At 44.8% G+C, this 26,155-nt stretch overlaps 1 protein-coding gene across 1 annotated transcript in view; it reads left to right on the top strand.

The window, feature by feature from the left end:
* Positions 1-5,510: 5,510 nt before the first annotated feature.
* ACVR1B (activin A receptor type 1B) overlaps positions 5,511-26,155 on the top strand; it is a 35,387-nt gene continuing 14,742 nt past the window's right edge. Inside the window, exons 1-4 of the mRNA XM_054591084.1 lie at positions 5,511-5,649; positions 21,271-21,510; positions 22,326-22,574; positions 25,530-25,760. Coding sequence (XP_054447059.1) covers positions 5,559-5,649; positions 21,271-21,510; positions 22,326-22,574; positions 25,530-25,760 — 811 coding nt within the window. The 5' untranslated portion in view covers positions 5,511-5,558. The remainder of the gene's footprint in view (positions 5,650-21,270; positions 21,511-22,325; positions 22,575-25,529; positions 25,761-26,155) is intronic.

Genomic DNA, 26,155 nt, shown 5'->3' with positions numbered 1-26,155 from the left:
TTGGAATTTTGTCTGTGAGAATTACTTCTTGCCTGAGTTGAAGATGGGTTTCTTAGGAGAGGATCTGCTCTTCTTCCTTCCAGGTCCTGCCAGGGAATACTAGCAGCCAGGACCACTTGAATCTAAATAATGTGGTTTTTCAGACCACCCAGGTAGGGTGAATGTGGAATGAAATGAAAATCATGAAAGCCACCTTGGGGTTAGGAACCCTCAAGGGAGATTTCCCCCCATTCTCACTTAGAGCCAAGGTTGAAGCCAGGCAATTTCCCTTGCAGTCTCCTGAAGGAGAGTGTTCCTAGTTCATTGGTCAAATGAGTGCATTATTACTCTCGCGGGTCGCAGCTCTTGTGTGGAGGGTCACTTGTTAGATTGCCTACCTCGGGCGGTCCTAGGTTTTGTGTCTCGTCCCCTGTATCCAGCTCACTTTAGAAAACTAAAGTTCAAGTTCGCCTGGTATACCGATGTTCTCATGGGAAAAACCAACTTTCATGCTCTGCTCTCCTCTCTTTGTTTCTTAGTTTTGACTTAAGTGTTTTTCACTTTCTTCTTAGTTTATCAAGCATTTTGAGTTGTTTCTTCAGCCAATTTGCTCAGGGAACCTGGTCCATCATTCTGAAGAAAATCCAAATCTCCCCTTCTCATCACAGCCAAGTTCTTTTAAAGAATAAATGACGTTCAGGCTTTCTAAGCCTTCACCTTCCATTCACTTGTAGCCCCTGAAGACAGGCCTCCACACCATCTTCCTGTGAACCTGCTCAGGTAAACGTGACCAATGGGCTTCAAGTTATCACATCCTAGACACTCCTCTTCCCTCATCTTACTTGAATGCTTCTTAACATTAGATACTACTGATCTCTTAAAATCCTCTCCTGACTTGGGTTCCATGTTTCTGTTCTTTCCAAGTTCTCTTCTATTTCTCTGACTGTACCTTCTCTGTCTACTCTTTCTTGTGGTATTGCTATAGTTCTAGAATTCTCTGTTGGGGTGGCCATTATATGCTACTGACTTCCAAATCCATATCTCCATGGCTCCAAGTACCTTCAGGAGGCCCTTCAAACTCAGTAGGCCCAGGAGGGAGCTCATTGTTTTCCTCCCAAACCTGCTCTTGCTAATCTGCTAGATGGGGCCACCAAGCAGCTGGTCCCCCAAGTCAAAACACCCGGGAATCACTTGGGGCCATCCCCACTTCCCCCTCACTTCCCATATCCAATCAATCTTGTAGTTTCTATCTCTTTAAAAAATTGTTCAATTGATTGATTTGAGAGAGAGAGAAACATCAATTTGCTGTTCCACTTACTCATGCATTCATTGGCTGATTCTTGTATGTGTCCTGAGTGGGGATCGGACTTGCAACCTTGGCTTGTCAGGACAACACTCTAACCAACTGAGCTACCTGTCCAGGGCTAAAATCTCTTGCATCTAGTTCTCTTTCCCATCTCTATTGCTGCTGCCTAGGGTCAGGTCCTCCTCTCCTATCTTGTCTGGGTTGCTAGAATTGCCTCTTTAGTTCCCTTACCAGCAGTCTTGCCTTCCTCTAACCATCTGTACCAAGTTCATTTGGTTCCGAAAAGTTGTCTTTCTAAAACACAAGTACAATCAATCTACCTCCTTGCTTAGAACCCCAAGAAAAGTACATTTCCAAGTGCATTTTCATGTCTCTCTGTCTCTCCAACACTACGTTTCAGCTCCTCCATCAGCCCTCTTCACTCTGTACACCTGGGAGTGCTACCCTGCTGCTCATGATTCTCCTAAATGCCGGTGAGTTTCATCTTAGGATCCTGCTCATACTGCTCCCTATGCCAGGAATAATCTCCTGCCTTCCCTTGCCTCATAAAAGCCTGTCTATCTAGGAAACTTTCTTTGATCTTCCAAGAGTCAGCTGTAGCATGGCCTGTGTCTGAAACCCTCCCTGCCTGCTCAGCCTGTCCCTGCAAAGCTGAATCACCCATGCCCTCTTAACTGCCCTCACTGACCCATCACAGGTGTACGCTAGAGCTTATATAACACATGGTTGCTTTATTTCCCAGGCTTGTCTCTATTAGATTGTAAGTTCCCTGAGGGCAAGGACCCTGACTTATCTTTGTTTCTATGTTGTCCTGGGACACTGCAAGTATTGAATAAGCAATTGTAGAATGAATGACTGAAGATGAACTACTGCCTTCTTGGTAGTAATGACACCACTCCTTGCTCACCAAGGCAAACTGCGCTGGCTCCCCAAGAAGGCGGAGAGTCTTGGTGCACTGCAAGCAAGTGGCAGCTGTAAGACCAGGTGACCTAGTCAGTGGAGCCTGGGGAATAAGACTTCTTCCTGGAAAAGTGAATCCTGACAGCTCCAGGGAATCTCATGACAGAGCAGGACTAACAAGGAGTTTATAGATTGCGATATGGGGCCCAGCCCTAAGATTAAAGAGGCTTACACGAACAGACACTCTGCTGAGGTCTTCAGGGATGGTAGGAGAGCTAGGCTGCCCCAGAAAGCACAGGTAGGTTGGTCAGTCTGTCCCCGTGCAGCTTGGGACCGAAAGGCAAGGTAGATGCATCACCTAGGAAAGCTCTGACTTGAGCAGATGTCTCAAACTCTCAGGAATAGGGCGAGAAGGATGTAACTAATCTCCCGCCTCCACCCTATTGTGTCTAATTTCCCACCTTTATCTAGATCTTGAAGACCAGTCCCTGAAAAAGCATGAAATGCTTCAATGCTGAGTAAGTACAGAAAGAGCAGGTTGTGGCTTCAACACTTAATTATACGTGAGCGTGGGCAAGTCGCTTACCTTGCCTAGGTCTTGGCTGCCTCACCCATAAACTGCGCACACCCTGACATGCCTCAGCCACTTCACAGGATTGCAGTAAAGGTCAAATCATCACAATAAGAATAGCTCTTCTTTTTATATCACCTCTGTGTGTCAGACTATGCTAGGTGCTTTATGTATCTTTATCCATCCTTACAGCATCTCTGAGATAGAACTATTATCGGCTCCATTTTATAGGTAAGTGAATCGAGGTTTAGGGAGGTAAAATACCTTGCTAACATTGAATGCTAGCAAGTGAGCTGACTGAAGTGGCATTTGATCTGTGGGCCTAGTGGCCTGGTTCCCTGAGCTGTATATTCAGGTACATGGCTGACCTTGCTATTTAGGAGGTAAGCTTTTTTCTTTCTTGGTCTTTCAGCTACACTGGCAACATTTAGTAAAGTTTAGGAAAGATTAGTCTCTTTCCCTGGGCCTCAGAGATGTGTGCTCTTGAGGGGCCAGCTTTCCCTACCCGACTTGCAGGGGTTAGTGAATATACTGTGTTGAATAGTGTCCCCCCAAATTTATGTCCATCCCAGAACCTGGGAATATGATCTTATTGGGAAATAGGATATTTGCACATGTCACCAAGTTAAAATTACTTGGACTCATACTGGATTAGGGTGGGCCCTAACTTGGTGACTGGTGTCTTTATAAGGAGAGAAATTTGGACAGAGACGCAGACACAGAGGGAAGACGACCATACGAAGATGGAGGCAGAGCTTGAAGTTATGCTTCCACAAACCAAAGAACACCAGGGATTCTAGGAACCGCCAGGAAACTAGAAGAGACAAGGAATGGTTCTTCCCTGGAGACTTCAGAGAGAGCATGGGTCTGCTGACACCCTGGTTTCAGATTTCTGGCTTCCAGAACTGTGAGAGAATAAATTTCTGTTATTTTAAGCCACCCAGTTTGTGGTGTTACAGCAGGGCTAGGAAACTAACACAGTCACCTAGTGCTGTGCCCACCACAGCTGGGAGCCCAAGGGGTGGGTGGTGGAGAGTCCAGGAGACCAATTTAATGGACTAGAGAAGGGAGCTGCCCACTGCGGGTGGGGGTGAGGGAGAGCAGTATAAAAATAAGGTGTTTACTCATCTAGCTACACTGACCCATTTGTAGACAGTGCCTCTGTCTGACTGCATGTGTGCGTGTGGAGTGTGTCTGCTATCTTGTTTTTTTTTCTGGTGAAGGGGGGTGTTCTTCAGGTTGGTGACAATTTACTAGGTGAAGACTCCATTTGAGAAACTCCTCCTTTTACCCTTTGGTTATCTCTTCCCCTAAACCTTAGACAATAAAACTGGGCTTAGAGCAGTTAAAAAACTTTCCCAAGTTTTCATAGCCAGTTAGTAAGAAAAGGAGAATTCAGATTCAGAATTGCCTTTTTCACAATCTCAACCTCTTTCTCAAACTAAAGAAAGTGAATTCTTTTTAGAAGGATAGAGGTGATTTTATCGTTTATAAGCATTACCCTAAATTTGAAAGTAATACTTGTTTATTTGTTAAATATTTAGAAAATACTGAAATGTTTAAAGAAAAAGTAAAAAATTCTGGCAATAACTACTGATCATATTGGATAATTTCCTTCTGGTCTTTTTTTTTCTCTGCAGATGTATAGTATCAATAAAATTAGAATAGCACTATGAACAGTTTTGTATTTTTGCTTTTTCATTTAACATGATCTCATTTATCATTATTATCATTCATTTAACATTTTCTAATTTCATTACTTTTTATAAACATAATTTTTTATTACTAAATAATATGATGTGGGTGGGCCATAATTCTTTTGTCTTCTACTATTGCCTACTTAAGTTTCTAACCTTTTACAATGATAAACATGCAACAGTTAAAACTTTTTGTAAACATTTGTTCTCTATTATTTCTTGAATACAGGAGATAATTCCAGGTCAGTGGGTATGAATATTTTAGGGTATTTGATACATGATGCCAAATTGTTTACCAAAAGGGTTCTATCTAAGAGCAGAATGGGAGTGCTTCACTAGCACCCTTCCAGAGATTGAGTACTATCATTAAAAAGGCCCTGCCAGGTAGCTTAGTTGGTTAGAGGGAGTCCCAAACCCCAAAATTCCAGGTTCCATCCCCTGTCAGGGCACGGTACAAGCATCAACCCATTAATGCATAAATAAGTGGAACAAGTCGATATTTCTCTCTCAAATCAGCTTGAAAAAAAGCCTTAGTATGTTCTGAAAAGGGGCATCCCATGATTAATCATACAGGCTGCTGGGCGTCCAAAGGATTCCAGTGGGGAGACCAGGTAGCAGGCGGTTGCGATGATCCCGCTGGGACGTGACGGGGTAGAGGATAGGGAGTAGGGATGAAGGGAACCAGAAAACACGTGGGACTCTTAGAATATTGGATGCGGGGAAGTGGCGGTGCTGATAAGGTAACCTGCCCTGAGTGGGATGTAGGGTAGGGCGGAGGAGGCGCGTTCCGCTTGGCCTCCTCGGCGACGCCCTCTCACCCACTGGTGATGGGGGGCCGAGAGGCGCAAGGAGCACTCCTCCCACCCCTTTAACAGGGACACTCCCCTTTAAGGCGGGCGCCCGCGCGCACCCGGCCCCGCCCTTCGGGGGCGCGCGCGGCGGCCGCGGCGCCGGCTCCGCTGGGAGCGCACGTGCCGGCGCCGGGCGGAGGAGCAGGAGGCGGGAGCCGGGCCGCGGGAGGAGGGGAGGCGCCGGGCGCGCGCGCGCGCGCGCGCGCGCTGGGCGCTGCTGGGCTGCGGCGGCGGCGGCGGCGGTGGCGGTTACTATGGCGGAGTCGGCCGGAGCCTCCTCCTTCTTCCCCCTAGTCGTCCTCCTGCTCGCCGGCAACGGCGGGTCCGGGCCCCGGGGGATCCAGGGTGAGTCCCGGGGCGGGGGGCGGAGGCCGGGATGGAGAGGGCCGGGCGAGGGCGAGGCCTTGCGCCGCGGCGCCTGGGCTACAGCGCGCCCCCTCCCCACGCGCACAATATGGCCGGGCGGGGGGCGCAGAGGAGTCGGGGTGACCGCCAGTGGCCTTTCCCGACCCCCTAGGCTTGCGCGCCTAGCCGCGACAGAGCTCACGCCGGGCCCCTGGGGACCCGAGTCGTCTTCCAGGCGGAGCTGAATTCGGGGAGCTCTTGGGGGTCGCGCTCCCAGCACCCTGATGTTCCATAGAGGGGAGTGCCGGTTTCTTTCCCAAAATGTAGAGCGCATGTTTCGTCCCCTTCGCTTGTTTAGGGGCCGGGGTCCTCATTCCTTCCCTCCAGATGCTCCTGGGGGATGCCTTTTCTCCCGCCAAGATCCTGGGGCTGGGGCGATGAGGTCTTTGCTTTCCAAGGTATCCTGATGCTGAGAGTCCTTACGCATCTCAGAAGATAGGGGAAGGGGTCTCTAACCTTTCCTTCAAATCCTGCACTTGGGCGTTTCTTCTCCTCCCTCAGGTTCTGGGAAAGGGAGTCACATTTCCCCTTCACCCAGTCCCTTGAGTTCGGTGGGGCAAACCGCCCCCCACCGCCAATACACATGACGTGTGGAAGCTCTTTGGAGGAAGTGGGACGAATAGGCCCCTCAGCCGTTTTGGAGTTTGCCTTTGGGATCCCTCTAACCCTAGGAAACCTAGTTCCAGAATGGTTAATCTGCATCTAGGTGTATTTGCTTTCCATCTCGCCTCCCCCACCCCACCCCAGGGGGCCCATTCAGTTGCTCACTTCGTGGATGCCTTTCAGGTGAAATCCTAGAACGAAGCTCCAACCCCCAGGATTATTTAAAGATCCCACCACTGGACCAGCTCCCTGGCCCTTGGTCAGTACTTATTTACCTTCCCACACCACCCTTTTATTTACCCTTCCCCCCCTCCCCCACCCCTCACCTTCCAACCCCCACAGCCTCTGCTGCCCATACCACCCCCACCCTTCCCACTATATAGGTGGGTACCTTTCTGTAGCACCCTTACCTGGATTTGTTATTTATGAGGCTTTGTGGGGCTAAGAAGAGCAGATGAAACCCTAAAATATTTAATTTAAGAGAGTTGTCTCCAATGTGTTTTGGCATTGGGGTAGCAGATGAAGGTTATATTTGGCAGTTATATTGAAGTGATTATTGACCCACAGATGGATCTGGGAGAGACTATCAGGACTATATATGCTCTGATGTATTACAAAGCCTGCTGCTTTGACTTCTCAGCAGCCCGTGGCCTTCCAGCAATGGGAGATCAAGTGTGTGTTTTGTGGCTCTCCTCTCCACTAAAAATAATGATTCTCAGGTGGGTTCAGTCTCCTTTAATAAGCCAGACAATCAAAAAAAAAAAAAAAAAACAAAAAGACATCATCCCACTTTGGCGTCTCAAAAACAAGTTCATTATCTTCAGCTTTGATATTAGTTTCCAGTGGCGTAGCCTGTGCAGTGGGGTCTTTGTTCACTGGCTGATACTTCTGTTAAGCACCTCGTGTGTGTTCCTGGGTCTCGCTGCTCTGTGCACTGCTGATATGTCGTGATTCTGATCAACACAGGGAAGGTGTATGAATACGACCTGACATTTGTGGTAAGATCTTGGTTTTCATGAATAATGTTTGCTGGGCCTTATTGTGGGCCATGCTTTTGGAAAGTGTAACATGTTATTTCTCTAGTGGGGTAATAAATAAGGAGACATGGCCTTCAGGTTTGTCATTTGATATGTGTATTAATAAATCTTTAAACTTTTCATAGGAATTTTTATCCTGTCTCTACTGTATGCAGGATTTTTAACAACTGTTTCCCTGTTAACTTGGTGTAGTGTCTGTGGGGCTTTTTTTGTTGTGAGCTTAGTTAAGAATGTTTAATTGATAATCCAACTGGATCTGAATGGGGCAGAGTTCTTTTTTTTTTTTGGTAACCATCCTGAAATGGATGTTTGTTGGGGTGAAATGGGTGGTCATAATAAGGAATTAGTTTCTTTTTTTGGTAAATTGGAAATTAGGTTGTGTGTCCAGCAAACATTCTCGAAGGCCTTTAAACTTCTTGGCCAGACACTGCAGTTTTTTCCGGGACACATCTAGTTGCCAATAGTGCATGCTACAGAGACCACTGTTGCAAAAGGCTCAAAGTAAAACGTCAGTTCTGGGAACGTAGAGGCTGAGGATAACAAGAAGTTGATTGCTTTCCTCCCCTGCACTCTGTCTTACTTCCCCCGGGAGGGCTGGAGGAGCGGCAGAGCTGGGTGGCCCTGATGCCTGGTGCTTGGATATGACTTGAGTGCAGCAAGGGACAGGCATTTCTATTAATTAGCGAATGAACTTTGACTTAGTAAAAGGCCGGCGATAAGGAGAATGACTTCTGGGTTATAAACAGCATCCATTTGATAGGTGTACCATGTTTAAAGGCTGAGCTTTGGAATTTTCACATTAGTACTTAAAAATGTAAAATTCCATTAGTTAGTAGCAGAAGACATTTCATTTCTTAAGACAAAAGCAACAAAGGTGACATTTGAGGTTTTGGTAGGAACATTTTGAATTTCTATGAACAGACTGAAAATCCTATGTCAGGCCAAGTCTTGTAATTTTGTTCAGTGGACATAGTTTTGAACTACAGTGAAAGAGAACTCTTGTAGAGGAAAAGAGAATCTCTGATTAGTTTTGTTAAAAGAGCTCCTGGAACAGATGTGATTGAAACATAATAAAATGGCTACTCCGGTTAAAGGTTAGAGCCAGATGGAGGGAGGAGACTGGTTTCCAGCCCCGGAATTTCGTTCCCTTACAGGTTGTCCTTAAGTCACTTAACCTTACTGTGACTGCCTTAGTTTTTCCTCTGCAAAGTAAGGAAATAATTCCTGTCACATTTATTGGGACATTTGTGAGACTGACTTACTGATAGCCAGTTGGCTGAGAGGTATTTTTAGACACAGTTTCTGACTTCAGTGAACAAGCAATGTTGGGTTACTTTTTATCTTAAGGGGCAGGGTAACATACTCTTTGGATTGATAGAAGCACCACGTGTCACAGTGTGGTTAATTTCTTCTTATTTGTGCATTTTTTTGTAGATGTGTCAGATTTCCTCAGGTTAATTTCTGTCTTTTGACAGGCTCTTACATCTAGACCGGGCAGCATACCTGTGCTAATCAAAGACAGGCTGGAGGGAGTGACCTGCTTTAGGCTTTATTGGTTTGGCAACGTTTTAATTCTTACACAACTCTGGGTAGGTTTATGGCACTATGTAAATGTTACATAAGAACATGGTGGCTGAGAGAAGTGGCCGGAATCAAGCCTGTGAATACAGGAAGGTTAGACTGAGGACTTCATCCGAAAGGACCTTGGGAACCTGCAGTCAGCACAGGAAGAAGCAGCACTTCACTTTCCTCTAAAAACCTTTTTAGTTGATTGTCTCTCAGGTAGACTGCTGTGTTATAAATAGGTTTATTCTCCACTGGTGAGCTAATTGTAACCTTGCTACCAAAATATGAATCAGAAAACAGGAGAGGAGACATGCTGCTGCTTTCAGCATGTCCTGCTGAAGCCGCTTGTTGCATTTTGGAACATGAGTTGAATTGCGTTGCAGTCTGTTCTCATAATAACTCAGGAGTACAGGGTGTTGAGGTGGAATGGAATTCTCAGTTCATGGTGCTTTAGATGTTCTTTATTTTTGAAGGTTAAATTAGAATACCAAAGTGGCTCTTTTGTTTTAATTTTGAAATCCTTATTGTTTACTGTTCAGTTTCTGCTCAGAGCAGCAGTGAACAGTAATTCTGGAATCCCGCCTCTTTGTCTTGAATTCTTATGTTATTTGTCTGTTATAGGAGGGGTTGAAGTAAGGGGGTCTTATCTCATTCTCTCCTCCGTGTTTACACAACGAAAATCCTTGAGTCCTCTCTCTCACTACCCCTGCTGCTAGACCACCGGTTCCTCCTAGTCCAGGGTTGCTGACACCTTTTAAGGAATCAGCTGCTTAGGCCTGACAGTCCCCAGAGTCTGACTTGCACGCACTCTCTGCAGGCAGTACCTCCTGGCCAGGTTCGAATACCTGCTCTTGGTTTTTGCTCACCTCCGTGTTTCTCTCTCTCTCTCTCTCTCTCTCAACCTGAAGTTGGGCTCCAGAGGCACCATCTCTGCCCTTGTCTGTTCTCTCTGCCTGCTGGCTTCTCCATCATGGATAAATGTAACACCATGCAAAACTGCTGTCGCAGAATATCTCTTTCTCTCTCTCACTCTGTAGGGTTGCCAGAGTTTAGTTGTGAAGTTTCCATCCCAGGTGATCTCACCTGCTCTCTGGCTTTCAGACAGTGCTCCTTCAGGCAGCTGTGGGGTTCTTTTTGGTTTTCTTCCCTCTCCACTTAATCTTAAGCCTGCATTTGTCTTGGTAAGTACATTGAATTTAACATAATAGAAGTAACTGCCTTTCCCCTGACAGTATCAGTCACCCCTAATATTTACACAATTACATACAGGAGAATTTTTTTATTCGTTCAGGTGGGTATGTACCTGGAATAGTTCTTGGCATGGGGAAATAACAGAGAACAAGATGGACAAAGATTCCTAAATCACTAACTGTCATGGAACTTACAATTGCAGTGGCTTAGACTGAAAGTAAAAAGTAAACACAATTATCAGTCACGAGCGCTGTGAAGAAAATGATAATGTGCAAGAGTGTGCCAGGAACTGCCATTTCACATCTATCTCAACTTTATTCTTTCATCTGTAAAATGGGGCTATTACAGTCACCTTGTTATTTGTGGTAGTTATGTTCTGTAAAGTCAACTCCAACACTGAATTAGCAAACACTGAACCATTGCTCCTAGGGGAAACACAGGGTTAGGTTCCTGTGAGCCCCTGGTCCCAACATTTTCATCAACTGACCAGTACATAACCTTGTCTTCTGTGTGGTTATATTTAAAGACACCTTGTATAATACATATTATTGATTATTTAACATTGAGCTCAAGGCCAGTAGCACTATAATGCATTCCTGAACGAAGCTTATCTGATACATGTATTTTCTTTGTAAGGCACATCAATGTTTTTAGCATTTCAGCACTATTGGGGACAACTTTAAACTGAAATCACCACAACAACCACCCCCCAAAAAAAAAGAAAAAAAAAAAAAACACAGAAAGGCTAAAAGCCTGGCGCTAAAGAGACCATGAAAAGGATGCATACTTACAGTGTGAGAGCCGAAACAAGAAGGCAGAGCATTGTCTTGTTCCACCTCAGTGGGAACCATGTGCTTTGGGTGTTCAAACATGGGCGCATGTTTAAACTTTTAACCAATTGGTGCATGTCCACAGATGACCACGAGAGCACTGAGAGCATTTGTTTTGGGTTTACACATAAACTGTAGCAAGTAGGCAGATTCACAAGTATGGAATCTATGACTGATGAGGATGAAGTGTATTTTGTGAAAGCTGTTCAAATAATTGTGGCAGAAAATTGTGTCTTATGGAATTCCAAGGACCCCTACATGGTTTCACTGAATCAGAATTTTAATGTATACAGTTAGAAGTCCCATTTTCAGCCTGTAAATAAACTAAACATTTATATATATACACACACACATATACACACACATGTGTGTACATATGTGGAGAGGGAGAGAGAACTGTGGTGATCTAAAGATTCCTTTAACATATTTATTGAGCACCTACCGTATTCTGAACACGGTTGTTTACAGCAAACAAAAGGAGACAAAAACACTTTTCTTCAAGAAACTTACCTTTTGGCACATGAGCTAGACAATAAAGAAATAAAATACAAGGTGATTCTGGCAGCTATAGCCCATCCTTTACCTCCCCCCCCCCGCCCTGCCCCCCGAGATGCCCAGCCTTTGGTGTACACATGCCTCTTCCAGTTACTCAGTCCAGCATGAATCTACTACTGCGAAGGGATTTTGTAGATGTAATTAAGGTCCCAAATCAGTTGATCTTCAAATAGGGAGACTGTTATGGTGGACAGAACTTAACCAAGCTAGCCCTTTGAAAGCAGAGAATTTTCTCAGCTGACTGCAGAAGAGGAAGGCAGAGATTCTCCAGCTGGCTTGAAAGAAAGTAAACAACTGTGTGTGAACTGCCCGTGGGGCCACGTGGCCAGGAGCTGCAGGCCAGCTCTAGGAGCTGAGAGTGGTCCTGGGCTGCCAGCGAGGCAGAAATGGGGACCTCGGCCCTTTGTGCACAGGCAGTGGGGTTGGCCAGTCACCAATGAGCTTGAAAGAGGTCCTGCCTCAAGGTGAGAGAGCAGCTGAGGTACAGAAACTGTGAGATGGTAAATACGTGGTGTTTCTAAAAATGTGTGTGTGTGTGTGGTGAGTCATGTGGTGAGGTGAGGAGAAAGACAGCAGGAGAGGGGGATAAGAGAACTATCCCAAGGTGGGCTTGAGGGCCCTTGAGACCTGGGACCCAGCCATCGCGTCGCTGGGCCTTGCGTGTGAGAAGCACTTTGGCCACATGTGGCTTTCATCCACTGCTTGTTACCCTTTCCTAGATATTTGTGAGTGAGTGGAGGAGGGAGGAAATTTTGGGGGCTTCAGATATAGATTTTTTAGATGATAGTGATGTTTAAGTTGAAGAGTCTGTGAATTGAAGCACACACACACAGGTTGGGGCAAAAGTAGTTTTACAGTTGTGAGTACGCAGAACACGGTTTATTCTTGCATTAGTATTTGTTCATTATTGCATTGTATTTAAGTATTTGTGGTGAACCTGCCTTGCCCCAAATCTTCATTTATTATTTTGGTATATGCCTGTGTATTACATTCTACACTTGTAGGGGTAAGGCCGAGTCAGAGTCCACCAGTGTTCATTTCTAATGCCTGAGACCAAGCCGAGTGAGGGGGATACTGAGGAAGGGGTCTCTCTTTGCCTTTAGAAGTTTATAAACAAATTAACTTTTCTTCTGCTTGTTGGAATAACCATAAAACTACAAGGAGTTCATACCCTATTGACTGGGATGACAGTAGTAACAGAAGGTTTTGACTGACTGCATGTTTACTACATGCCCAAGTGTTAAGCTGAGGACTGTGTTACATGGTTGACTCTATACAGCTGTTCTCTGACGCACTCTTATCCCCATTTTACAGAGGAAAAAACGGGGGCATATAGAGGTTAAGCAGTGGGTCTGAGGTCTTTCTGACTCCAAAGCATGTGCTGTTGATACTGTGCTCTACTACATACTGTGATGCCTGTTCAAGGAATTTCCTAAGCAGTCTCTGCCTCCACTCTCTCTCTTTCCCTCAGTCCTAGTGTTGGATTTAACTTGGGAAAATATGGCTTCTGCATCTGATGGTTCCACCGCTTTTCTGTGGCCTCCAGGATCAACCCTAGACCCCTTAGCCTTGCATCACAACCCGTCCAATCTGGTTTGTCTCCCTTACTGCCCTGTCTCTGGCTGGATCCTTGATACTTTTGTGTATGTCCATTCACTGTGGACCTAACATCCCCGGTGCTTTTCTTGGCCTAGGCCTTCTCTTCGTAGCCCAATGCAGCGTAGTCCGGTGTGAGACTGTCTTTGTCCCCCTGTCTCCCCACCCCGCACCCCCGTCAGTGGTTCCAGCCTCTCTGCTTTTCTCTTTGGTCCGTATTGGTCATACAGAGGTTCGCACTGGTTTGTGGTTGTCTGCCCCTCCCATTCTCCCCAAATTTTATCTCCTAAAAATTGATGCTAGGAATTAGCTTGTTCTTCTTTCCATGACTTTGTCCTGTCACAGAGCCTTGCATATTTTAAGTACTTAATAAATTTGTTTAATTGAATTCCTTCATTTCTGTCCTCTCAGCAAAATTCTAGGTAAATAATTCCTACTCTGTCCTATAATTTTATTATCTTCTACATATACAGTTTTTATTCCAGCTACTCAAAAATACTACAGAATTTGTGAGTTACTTGGAATATCATCGTGTCTCTTCCTACCTCACCTCTTTCATCTCTGTTTATTCTGCCATCTCCCCATTTTATTCCACCCAAATTCACTTGTTCTCACTCTCATTAGTTTTAGTCTCAGCCCTGGCTGAGTTTATTTTTTCTCCTTCATTGTCTCCGATGCCTAAAGCAACCATTCCTATCCCTTTTCTCACTCAAAACTGATGTGCATTGTCTCTTTTCCACTCATCCATAGTGTAGTAAGTAGGTCAGGAAGCAAATACAAAATATCACTGGTAAATATCCTCCACGACCCTAATGAGCCACAGATATGTCTACTTATATACAACAAAGAAAACAATGTTTTTTTGCATGTTCATTATAAACTGTTAGTAAAGGAGAAATACCAGGTTACTGGTAGACAGTCTAAATATGGTGGCTGAGTCTGTACGCTTAGGTCCCAGGAACATTGGACATACTGCATCGTAAGGATGCCACTCATTCAAGTTTTACCTTGACATTCTGGGCAGCAGGTGGGCCCTGGCTGGATGTTCAGGTATTTACAGTCAGCCATAAATTAAGTTGCAGTGACAGGTCTCTTTAGCATAAACATCAAACGTCTCTTTTGAGTGAGAACAAAGCTTTCATTCTCTAGACTTTAGGCTTAGGGGGAAACTTGTTTAAACAGCTCTCCAAGGTTGGGTTCGTCTCCAAGTAGAATGTCAGAAAGGCAGTTTGTAGAATAGATATAGTGTGAAGCTTGCTTTCAAACACCTTTCTCTCATGCAAACTACATTCTGAGACCTTTTCCCAGATTGGAATTAAATACCAAAAGCTTATCAAGTGTCTTATTGTTAAATCTGTGGGGTTTTTTCCCCTCCCCATACAAATAGCTTCCTTTATTAAGTCAGTTATATTTCTTTTCGTAAGTGCTCTTACCAGTACATTTTTGGGGTGTTTTTTTTCAGCACCACCAGCTACACATGTAAAATTTGATTTATTATGGCTTTTGGGAACTTGAGAGTTTTTGTTTTGTGTTCATGGATTTTGATGGTTGTGAGAGGTGAAGGTGCAGCTGCGGCCTTTTTTCCCATAACCTCTGATCACTTTACTGCAGTGCTGCAAGATTTTTCTACATGGATTAGTTAGGGCTTTGGCTGCTGTGCGGGGTCAGTGCCGTGTTACTGCCCCCCAACACTCCCTCCTCCCAGGAGACCCAGATACTGCCTCTATTTTGTGACGGTTTAATGCCAGGCATCTCCAACTTTTTAATTCAGGATTTTTATAAACACATTGGCTGTTTCTAGATCAATAATTACTCAACAACTTTTTCTTTTTAAAGCAATGGAATCCTTTCTTTTTAAACATTTTATTATTTTTAGAAAGAGGGTAAGGGAGGGAGGAAAAGAGGGAGAGAAACATCAATGTGTGGTTGCCTCTCACACGCCCCCTAATGGGGACCTGGCCCGCAACCCAGGCATGTGCCCTGGCTGGGAATCGAACAAGTGACCCTTCAGTTGGCAGGCCGGCACTCAGTCCACTGAGCCACACCAGCCAGGGCTGAAGCAGTGGAACCCTGTTTAAAATGAAAGTGCAGAAACATATATAAAGATGTTAAAAGCTGAGCCACTCTGGCAGAGCCCCCTTCCCTCTCCAATTTTTAGGCTGAGATTTATTGAATAAGATTTATTAAGCACATTCCAGTTTGCTAGGCACTGTGCTGGACACCAGTGAGAAATGGTGACGAAAAGGATACTGTTCCCTCCTTGTGGAGTTCAGAGGTTCTAGAACATCTCTGCCAGCCTAGAGGCTGAGGAAGAACAGTCTGAAGAACACTGTACCTCCAGTTTCTTGTGTTAAGTTTTTGGTGTTTTTGTTTTATAATTGAGGTTATTTTATATATATTTTACAAATATTTATGGTATTTTTAAAATTGTGATAAAACATAAAACAGATAATTTACCATTTTCCACCATTTTAAAGTGTACAGGTCAGTGGTGGTAAGTACTTTCATAATGTTATGCAAACCGTCAGCACTCTCTCGTTTCAGAACTTGTTCCTTACCCCAGAGAAAACCCAGAAACCCAGTTAAGCAGTCAGTCCCCTCCCCGCCGCCACCCCCTTGACAGCCATTAATTTGCTTTCTGAATATTTAATATAAATGGAATCATACATTGTGTTACTTCTTTCACTTAACATAATTTTTTTAAAGTCTGTCCATGTTGTAGTATATGTTAATAATTTATTTTTATGGCTGAATAACACTCCATTGTATGAATACCATATTTTAATCATCCATTCATTATTTGATGAACATTTAGGTTGTTTCCACCTTTTGATTATTGTGAATACTGCTGTTATGAACGTTTGTGTCCAAGGTTTTGTGTGAACACTTGTTTTTAATCTTTTGGATATATACTTAGGAGTGGAATTACTGGGTTATATGGTAATTCAGTGTTTAACTTATCGAGGGACCATCTAACTGTTTTCCATAGCAACCGTATCGGCAGTGTTCAAGAGTTCCAGTTTCTCTGGATCTTCACCAACACTGTGTTTTTCATTTTCTTCTGGCCTTCCTAGTAGGTGTGAAGTGGTATCTAATTGTGGTTTTTATTTGCATTTGCATTTGAAATTTATTTGCATTTTAGATCATGTTGAGTGACTATCTTTTCATGTGCTTATTGGCCATTTGTATATTTGGAGAAATGTCTGTTCAGGTCCTTTGCCCATTTTTTAATTGTTTTTTGTTGTTGTTGAGTTGTAAGAATTCTTTATATATTCTGTATACTAGAGCATTATTAGATATATGATTTAAAAATATTTTTTCTCATTCTGTAGGTTCTTTTCACACTCTTGATATTCTCTTTTGGTGCACAAAAGTTTTTTAATTTTGATGGAGGCCAGTTTAATTTTGTTTTGTTGCTTGTACTTTTGGAGTGATACTAAGAGACCATTACCAAATTCAAGGTCATGAAGATTTGTCCCTGTTTGTTTTTTTTTTAAGTTCTACAAGTATTAGCTTTCATATTTACATTTTTGATTCATTTTGAGTTAGTTGTTATATATGGCAGAAAGTGAGAGTTCGGTTTTGTTCTCTTGCATGTGGATGTCCAGTTGTCCAGCCTCATTTGTGAAAGACTAGTCTTACCGCTGAAGGTTCTAAACACTTCCCAAAAATCAGTTGATCACAGATATATATGTTTGTTTCTGGACTGATAAGTGTATTTCATTGATTTTTATGCCTAGTAAGTTTTGAAATCAGGGAGTCTGAATCCTTCAACTTCGTTTTTTGTTTCCTTTTTTTCATGATCACTTTGGATATTCAGGACCACAGCATTGTATAGAGTTGTGATCTTCATTCTAAGGAAGTTGGAGGGGGTTTGGATAAGGTCTGGGGAAGAATAATTAAAATAATCGTGGGTTGTATTAGGCTATTCTTATCAGATGGAAGGATGAAGGCTGAGAGGAAATTTATGATCGGCTTGTGAAATCATGAAGAGGAAGGGTAGCACAGCTGATTTGGACACCAAATCTTGGATACCCTAGAACTGGAAGGTTGCCTGGTGAGGTTCAGAAGTGGCAAGTTCAGTGTGCCTCAACAGGACAGTGCTCCACACAAGGACTTAATTGATGAAACTTATTATTTTCAAGGAACACTTAATATGAGCTAAAAATCATAAATACTGTAACATTAACACACTCTGGGACATTCACAGACCTCTATCTGCCAGAACAAACGTTCATGTTTTGCAGTCTGCCCCTTACCTTTTGAGGTTGGCCACCACACTGCACTCTCCCACACCTTGTCCCCTGGTGATGTGGTTCCAGGCCCAGTATTGGGATGAATGGCATGAGCCTAGCCCTGTATGTGACTCTTAGGAATTCCCAGTGAGCCACTGCCTCACCAGGTGTCCTTCCACCATCTGCCAGTGGGTAAGAAAGGGGACCCAACCAGCGTCCTGCCTGCAGTACGGTCACCTTGCTGAGACCTGGCTGTGCTAGTGCCTCTACAACACGCAGCTAGACGGTGTCTGCCCAAGTTGGGACTTGTTGGCCTTCCTCAAAACACAGCTTTTCTCACGAATCAAATTTGCATTTACTTCCTACCACAGACCACCTTCTAATCGCATTTGGATCCTGCCAAAGCAGTTTTGTCTTTAGTTCAGGTTTGACTAGCTTGTTAATAACAGAATGCCCTGCTAGTAGGATTTTCATTCTGACCACTTTGTAACTTGTTTGTGTATAGAATGATTTTGTTACTCTTCTGTGATTGGCTTTCCTAATTGTTGTTAGTTCTATGTAACTGTTAGGTGTGTATTATTTATGCACGTGTGTAGACTGATTCGATGAGTCGGTATGAAACATAAAGGGCTGTTGCCATTAATGCAGATTCGGCTTCTCAAAGGCATCAAAATTAGGTTTGTGGTTTAGTGTACTAGTAAATCTATAGTAAATTCAAATGTTTGTATATTTTTATTATCACTTATTTTGTTTCAATGAAAAATGAGTATTTACAGAAGACTACCCATAGTGTCTGCCTTTAAAGTGCAGGAAAAGGTAAATAAAATTTAAAGCAGAACTTCCCAGTGTTGGACCAGCGAGGCAAACAATGTGAATTTAGAAATAACTAGATTCAAATTTCAGTGGAGGATTTTAGAGGTCATCGAGTTCAGTTCCTTATTTCTGGTTAATCATGAGGAAAATGAGGTCCAGGGAGGTTAAATGACTTGCCCAATGCCACGCGACTAGTTACTGGCAGAGCTGAGGCTCCAACAGCAGTTTCTTGCTGTAACTTGCTGCTTTCTAATTAGTGGTTAAAGAGACACATGTTAAGTGTGTGTGTTTTAGCTTTACATTGAGAATAGGGATTTAAATTTATTGAGCATCTATTTGCTAAGCACTTTTTATGTCATTTAATTCTTACCTAGTCCTGTGACATAATTATTAACAGTCCCACTTTACAGATTAGAAAACCGGGGTGCGTAAAGTTCCCTAACTTGCTCAAGGTCACATAATTAACATTGGAGCCGGCATCTGAGCCCTAGGTCTACCTGACCTGTTTCCTGCCGTGATGCCCTGCTGCAGCTCTGGTGATGGTAACTGAAACCTTCTCAGGGGGGTGGGTAGTAGCGATGGTTATATTACAAACAGATCTTTTTCAGACTCTTCATTCGTCGGAAAATATGTAGATGTACACAGATGGGTGCAGAGGGAGTCTTTCTCTATTCGAGTACCCACAGCACTTAGTTGATGTTTGGCTAATCTTTATGCTGTTTCTGTAAGATAAATAGTATTTTCTGGTTGGACAGCTAAGGCCCAGATAGATTCAGGGGCTTGCTCAGTTCCTTATCAGAAACTCACATGGCCCTGCTCCCAGTTCCGCTCTTCGTCCTGTCTAGCATAGATTTCACCACTTTTGTTCTTTCCTGTCTTACACCAAGATTGTTTAAGTACTTCCCAAAAATAATGAGCCACGTGTGGGTGTGTTCGTTCTCCAGGATGAATCACTGTGAAAGGGGCCGTGAACCAATGAAAGGAGAGTAAGTATCTGGAATCAGAGACTCCTGGCTCGCCTGCCTGCTAATTGACAGCTCTGGAGTGAGCTTTTCTCTAAAAGGTGGCAGCAGGTCCGCCTGTGTGTCCCACCGCGCTCAGAATAGCCCTCTAGGAGTTGTTCGCTTTCCCTCCTCACTTCCCAAAATAGACCCAGTGCTGTTCTCTTTGCCGGGCCTGTCCTGGCACACTTACGGAGAGGTGTGCGCTCCGTGGGGAAGCCGCCTCAGTGCTCCAATGCCCCCACTGACGCGGGGGTGCGGCGTTAGCTTTCCGAGTAACAGTCAGGGCTCCAGCATGAGCACAAGAGATTTGGATCGAGTATTTGGAAGGTCATAGAAGTAAATTTGTTAAACAAGAGGAGTAAAAGAGGAAACAAATAAAGTTATTGAGGAGGTTCCTTAATCTTTCTTGTGGCTAAAAGGGTTGAAAATTCCTTCTGTGATTTGGAACCTAAAGAGTACCTGCTTTATACTTCTGTCCTTAAAATGTAACACTGCCCAAACCCTTCAGCAGGTAGCTACATGCTTTGGAATTTCTCCCAGAAGAAAGGGATCTGATCAGATGCTGTGAAAAAAATAACCAGAGGCCATTCAGTGAAGACCTGTGCTGCTCGTTTACCTGTCAGTGCTGCCTCCTTCGTTTCCTTGGCTGGGAATGGCCAGGGGTGTCCTTTCTAGAAAGCCTGAGAAAGGAGGGGTTGGACACTGAGATATTTAGAATCTGTCTTTGGATTTGAAAAGCCACGAGATGCCTTCCAGCGTATTGGAGGAGAGACAAAGATAGATTGTTTACAGCCTAAAGGGGTGAGTTATGACAGGCTGGTTGTTCGTGGAACTGGTCATACATGTCTCTTCTTGAGGGGCCCTAGTTTGAATACCTTCCCACTTGGTGTCCAGATAGCATTCATTTAGTGTCCAATCTGGGGCCTGGGTGGGCCCTCCCACCTCCATCCCCTGACAGGTGAGAGTCTCGTTCAGCACTGAGAGTCCCAACCTAAGTATTGTAGTGGATGAAGCCACACTCCTGCCCATCCCAAGAGGTCAGGGCTAGGTTAGGCTCGTGGGAGACAGTGCTGGGGAGCACCAACTGCTGCTGTCTGTGCTATTCTTGTTAGATGGATAAATAAAGGGTTTCAGACTCCGGGGCTGCTGAACTGGCTTTCAGAGGCACCAAATTCATTTGCCATAATTTCCTGTCACTAGTGTACACTTAGGTATACTACACACCCCGCAAAACTCACTAATCCCAGAGATGATTGCATACACTGCCTGTTTGGGGAAAAAAAAGTATGTGTGTATGCATATATGAAAAATACTCTTAAAGTGATATACATGGACCTTTCAGGATGGGTTAAACTTATTGAGCCCTTTTTATGCATTAGCTCATTTAATCCTCACAGTAACATTATGAGGTAGCCACTAATATTATCCTCTTTGGAGGATACTGTTTTTGCCTCTCATAAGAGGGGCAACTGCCAGGGACTAAAAGAAGAGGATGTTGGATAGTCGAGGGCAACTCTTCAAAGTAAACAACATGCAAGCTGAATTTTAAAGGATTTGCAAGAATTAGCTAGGAAAAAGAGCACAGCCTCAAAAGAGTACGTGAGTGCATGCGTACAGATTGCATCCCGGAAACTGCAGGCGTGCTTAATGCTGGCAGAAGGAGGTGGGGCGATGGAAGCCCCCAGAAACCCTGGGTGGTTTTGGGTGTGCTGAGAGAGAGCGCGCGCATGCGAGCGCGCTTGCAAGCGTGTGTTGGGGGTAGGGACCTGCATTCCCCAAAGGGTGCCTTCCTCTCATAGTCATCTAAATTTGAAGGAAAACGTCTTTCCCAGCCACAAAATAATTTGTATTAAGTCTAAGGCAAGGTTCAAAAGGTAGTTTCTCTCTCATAGGCATAAAATAGAGCACTTAGAGGAAAATGGAAGGGCCTGGAAAGCCTTGTTTGTGAGCTAAATAAACAGGTGAAAAAGTTGTGCCTCCACTGACGATGTCGTCTTTCTGACCCTAGCCCTATAAAAGCTCCTTATTTCAGAAGATCAAGCATGCTAAGGAATGATATCCTGAGTCTGGAAAATGGCCTAGGATAAGATCTGATCATTGATATCAACGTCTGCTCCCAAATTTCCTGCAGCTCTACTGTGTACGTGCACCAGCTGCCTACAGGCCAACTACACGTGTGAAACAGATGGGGCCTGCATGGTTTCCATTTTCAACCTGGATGGAATGGAGCACCACGTGCGCACCTGCATCCCCAAAGTGGAGCTGGTTCCCGCTGGGAAGCCCTTCTACTGCCTGAGCTCCGAGGATCTGCGAAACACGCACTGCTGCTATACTGACTTCTGCAACAAGATTGACCTGAGGGTTCCCAGTGGTGAGTGGGCACCCTTGTTGGACTATTGGCTCATCATGGAGGTAGGGCACCCCTCTCATTTCATCCTTCTCTACTCTTCCCCAATCACTTTGTTTGATGATAGATAAAGGTACCTCTTTGAAGTTCCCTAAGGTGACAAGGGATGGAATTCCTCCCATGTTAGGCTTGTAGATTAGAGGATGAGGGAGACAGATTGTTGTCAAGTTGGTCCCGGAGGTGAAAGCTGCATTTTGGATAGCGGGCAGCTATTAAGGAGTGGGAGAGCCAGGCAGGGATCCCAAAGGGGAGGATATAGGGCTGATCCTGAAGGAGGGCCCCAGTGCCATATAAAGGGAGCTGTTAGGGTAGGGGTGAGGGCAACAATGGGGAAAAGGGCTAGAATGAGCAAAAAGGACAGTGATCAAGATGGGAAAATACTAGATCCCACCCCTCTGCAGGTCTGTCATTTAGGCAGTATTACTGGGGAGATCGGAGGAGTAGCAGAGAGACGGGAGCAGAGCTCCATGGAGCTGTTACATGTTGAAGAGTAGATCCTTGCATCTGCCTGGGGCACTGAGATGGGAAAAGTACCGTGAAGTTACAAAGTGGGTTATGGGTTTGACTGCTGCAAAGGGCTCCTTCGCTAGAGAGGCTTGCATTTGAGAGTATCCAGGCAGGCAAACCAGTCCCTGAAGGCTGGAGAGGTCAGGAATACCTGGAGCACGCGGAGAGGGAAAGGGCATTTCACTTGGAGGGAGGCATCGAGGATTTATAAGGCCAATGCATACCCTGTTTTCACTCTTTGTTCTTTCCCTCTCTTCTCTCACTTGACCCAGGTCACCTCAAGGAGCCTGAGCACCCTTCCATGTGGGGCCCTGTGGAGCTGGTTGGCATTATTGCCGGCCCAGTGTTCCTCCTGTTTCTCATCATCATCATTGTTTTCCTTGTCATTAACTATCATCAGCGTGTTTATCACAACCGCCAGAGGCTGGACATGGAAGATCCCTCATGTGAGATGTGCCTCTCCAAAGACAAGACGCTCCAGGATCTTGTCTACGATCTCTCCACGTCGGGGTCTGGCTCAGGTACTGAGTTCCTCGGGCTTTGTGTCTCTTGTTGGCCCCCGTCACGGCTTCCCAGCAGAGTAGAGCATTTACGGAGAAGGCCGGGCCTTACACTTGTTTCTAGCAGCATTGAGTCATTCGGTTTCCTACTTCCCCATACTTTTGGAGACTGACGTGCACTAACATCAGACAATGAGGGTCACAGAAAAATCTTTCCTTCCCTGGGGCTCCAGAGGCCAAGTGCAAAACTCTCCCTTCCAGAAGCTCTGCCTCTCTTCAAGTTCTGGAACCATCCATCTATTAAAATTCATCTTGTTCCACCTGAGTGGTGGAGTGCTCAGTTTAAGGGCCCCTTTTGAAAAACAGGAGTGTGCCGTGTTCCTGTGAGGTGGTGACAGCTAATCATTGATCTCTGAGCAACCACAAGGGGAGTTGAAGGGCACTGAGTGAAGCTGAATGCAGGGGTTTGGTGAATCATTGACTTGTACCAGTTGCCTAGGGGTTTTGGTGAGGGTTAAATAAGGGCAGCATGGCGTCACCACCATTTCTTGTGCTACCTATTGGTAACTGAGCCTTTCTCAGATCAGGGAATTGAACCAAACACTGGACTTTGTCATGAAACTAGACTAGGATTAAGATAATTGGGTCATTCAGGTCTCAATTATTTCGATGATGGTGGTAATCTGTTCTTGTTAAAAAAAAGAAAAAACAACTCATCCACAAAGGTCATTATTACCATTCTAGTTAAAACATATAAACTCATATTTGTGAGAATTCTGTGTTTATTTTTTTTCCATGTGACAAGACTATTCTGTAGAGAAACGATGCTATCACTTGTAGCCAGACATTCCTCCTTAAACACAAGGAATACTTTGAGCTGTGACATCTCTTCACTTTTAGTGGTTTTGCCTTAATTAAGCTCTGCAGTAGGGAGCTTAATGATGCATGTATTTAGAAGCTGTATACTTGGAGGAAGAGAGAAAATATATGGCTTGTTCTTTGATGAGAGAAGTGGGGCAGTGGCTAGAACTGCCTGGCGGACCCTGTGGCCTGATTTGCTGCTGGAGGAGGTAGCTCTGTTCCCAGAGTCCAGCTGAAGCCCTGGAAGGTGCACGGCGGGTACTTAGTTGACTGGAGTAAAACGATCGATAACTTTTTTCCTCTGGATGGTTTAGTCCATTCTTAATTTGGAATATGCAGAGCTTCCAAGATGTTGGAGTTTTAATACTGTGGATTTAAAATAAGCAAGTCCTGTCTGCTTACGTAACTTTCAGTTCACACGAACAAATATATGTGGAAGACCCTCTGGGTGACAGAGAGTGAATGGAGATGAGAAAGAGTCTGGGCCAAGGTTGGATAGAGGAGGTGGGGATTGTTGGGAAGGGTCCCAGAAAGGAGGGTGCGTTCAGAGGGGTTTTGAAGACTGAGTTCAAAGTTTTAAGAGAAATGAGGGGGCAGGGAACATTCCAGGTCAAGGAAAATCTCCTGAGAAAAAGGCGAAAAAGGCCTGAGAATTCACTGAGCGCTTAGGGAATGATAAGGAGGCTGGTATGGCTCAGCCACGCTGGGGTGGGGAGCGGCAGGCTGACCCAGGAGGAAATGATCTTGGGTGCCGTGTTTTTTCTGGCAAGATGAGAGGCATCTACTGCAAGTAGATGAAAAGAAATATTCGTATTTTCCTGTGGAGGGAGTTCAAGCAGTGGTATGGAGGATAAATTCATTCATTTACCAACCTCCTGTTAGAGCGGGCAGGGTGAGGCAGGGCTGCGTGTGGGTAGGAGAGCAGGACCAGGGTGAGATGGGAGACAGACCAGTTGGGAGTGTTTTAAAGACGAGCCAGAGCTAGGACTGGCACAGAGAGGATGGGGAGAAGGGCTCTACTTTGAGAAACATTTTGGTGGTTCTATGCTGTTGGTAACCCCTTTCTCAGATGAGGGAATTGAACCAAACACTGGACCTTGTTGTGATAGACTAGGATAAAGGTAACTGGGTAACAGCATGAACTTTGGAGCCAGACAGTCCTAGATTTTAATCCCTGTATTGCCACTTACTGCTTACATGAATTTGAGTGAGTTACTTAACCTTCCCCCTTTGGGCCTTAGTTTTCTCATCTGTAAAATGGGGATAATAATAATACCCACATTATAGGTGGTCGTGAGGAAATGAGATAATTTATGTGAAGCCTTTAGCATAGTGCTTAATGCATACTAAGCATATGGTAAATGGTAGTTAACATCCACAAGAGTTAGGGGGGTAGTAACTTTTTTTTTTTTTTAGTCCAGGAGAGGAAGTGAGTGAGTTAGTCTTGATGGTAAGAGTGATTGGTTAGATAGGGTGATGTTGAATGAGTCAAATGAGGCAATAAATAAGTCCTGTAAAGACAATAAAATTAATCTTAGAATAAGCATTGGTAGTGTCCCATTCTCCATCTGGAGCTCCACCTGTGAGCAGAAGTTTGCTGTCTCCGGGAGAGGGCAGATCCTTGTGTGCCCTGACCACAGTTTGGGTTTCATGGGCCACACAGCACTGCCCTCTAGTGGTGAGTGAGCAGAGCAGCCAGAAGGGACTCCGCGTGTTCAAGCCCTCATTTCATCTTTTCTGCCCTCTTTCCTCTTCATCAGCAGAAGGCAGATGTGGGTGGATTGGCCCACAAGAGGCTGGTTACAGAGTTGGTAAATCTGGTCAGGGATTTACATTCAAATCTGTCGTCCACACTGAGATGATAAATTGCTTAGATCAGGAACAGCTAATCCTATGCATTTCCCTTTCCGTGTTCTCTCTCAGTCACTGCCTGGCTTAGCTGTGTGGCGGACTACCTGGCCATGGTACAGGGGTGGCCACAGCACTCCATGGTCAGTGGACCCGTGTAGATTGGGGCACTGTGGTAAGGGCTTTTCCAAGGTGGCAACGAGAGTGGGAGTTACAACATTTAGCAAGTTTGCAATGTCAGTTTTCTTTCCATTCTTTGGTCCACAGGGTTACCCCTTTTTGTCCAGCGCACAGTGGCGCGAACCATCGTTTTACAGGAGATTATTGGCAAGGGCCGGTTTGGAGAAGTGTGGCGCGGCCGCTGGAGGGGTGGTGATGTGGCTGTGAAAATTTTCTCTTCTCGTGAAGAACGGTCTTGGTTCCGGGAAGCAGAGATATACCAGACAGTCATGCTGCGCCATGAAAACATCCTTGGATTTATTGCTGCTGACAATAAAGGTAAAGGGCTAGAGTGGGATACGGGGTGTCCCAAAGCCAACCGCAGCCCCAGACAGAGGGGGTGCCCGGGACAGCACAGCTCTGTTCGCCTTCATAGTTAGTAGCCATAGAAAGAGACTCTAAATTAGGTAATGGTTTTCAGACTTTTCTTCTGCAGAAAGCTTGTTCAAAAAACCCAGGTTACTAAGCAAATAAATAGATAAACAAGATTAAGCTTCTGTCCTACCTGCTCACTTTCGCTTCCTTGGCGCTCCTAAACCCACCCACAGGATCGTCCCTGAGGGGCCCGAATGAATTTATCTTGGCAACAGCTGGAGTGAAGAATTGTGATCTTAGCTCCTGCCAGGAAAGGATGGCCCCAGGAAAGCACGTAGTCCATGTTCTGTGACACAGCA

This window comes from Pteronotus mesoamericanus, unplaced genomic scaffold (genome assembly GCF_021234165.1).
Source record: "Pteronotus mesoamericanus isolate MK-2021 breed Mesoamerican mustached bat unplaced genomic scaffold, CSHL_Meso_final scaffold_21, whole genome shotgun sequence".
Taxonomy (NCBI): Eukaryota; Metazoa; Chordata; class Mammalia; order Chiroptera; family Mormoopidae; genus Pteronotus; species Pteronotus mesoamericanus.
Note: the sequence above shows the minus strand (reverse complement) of the source record. Positions and strands in the feature narration are given on the sequence as shown.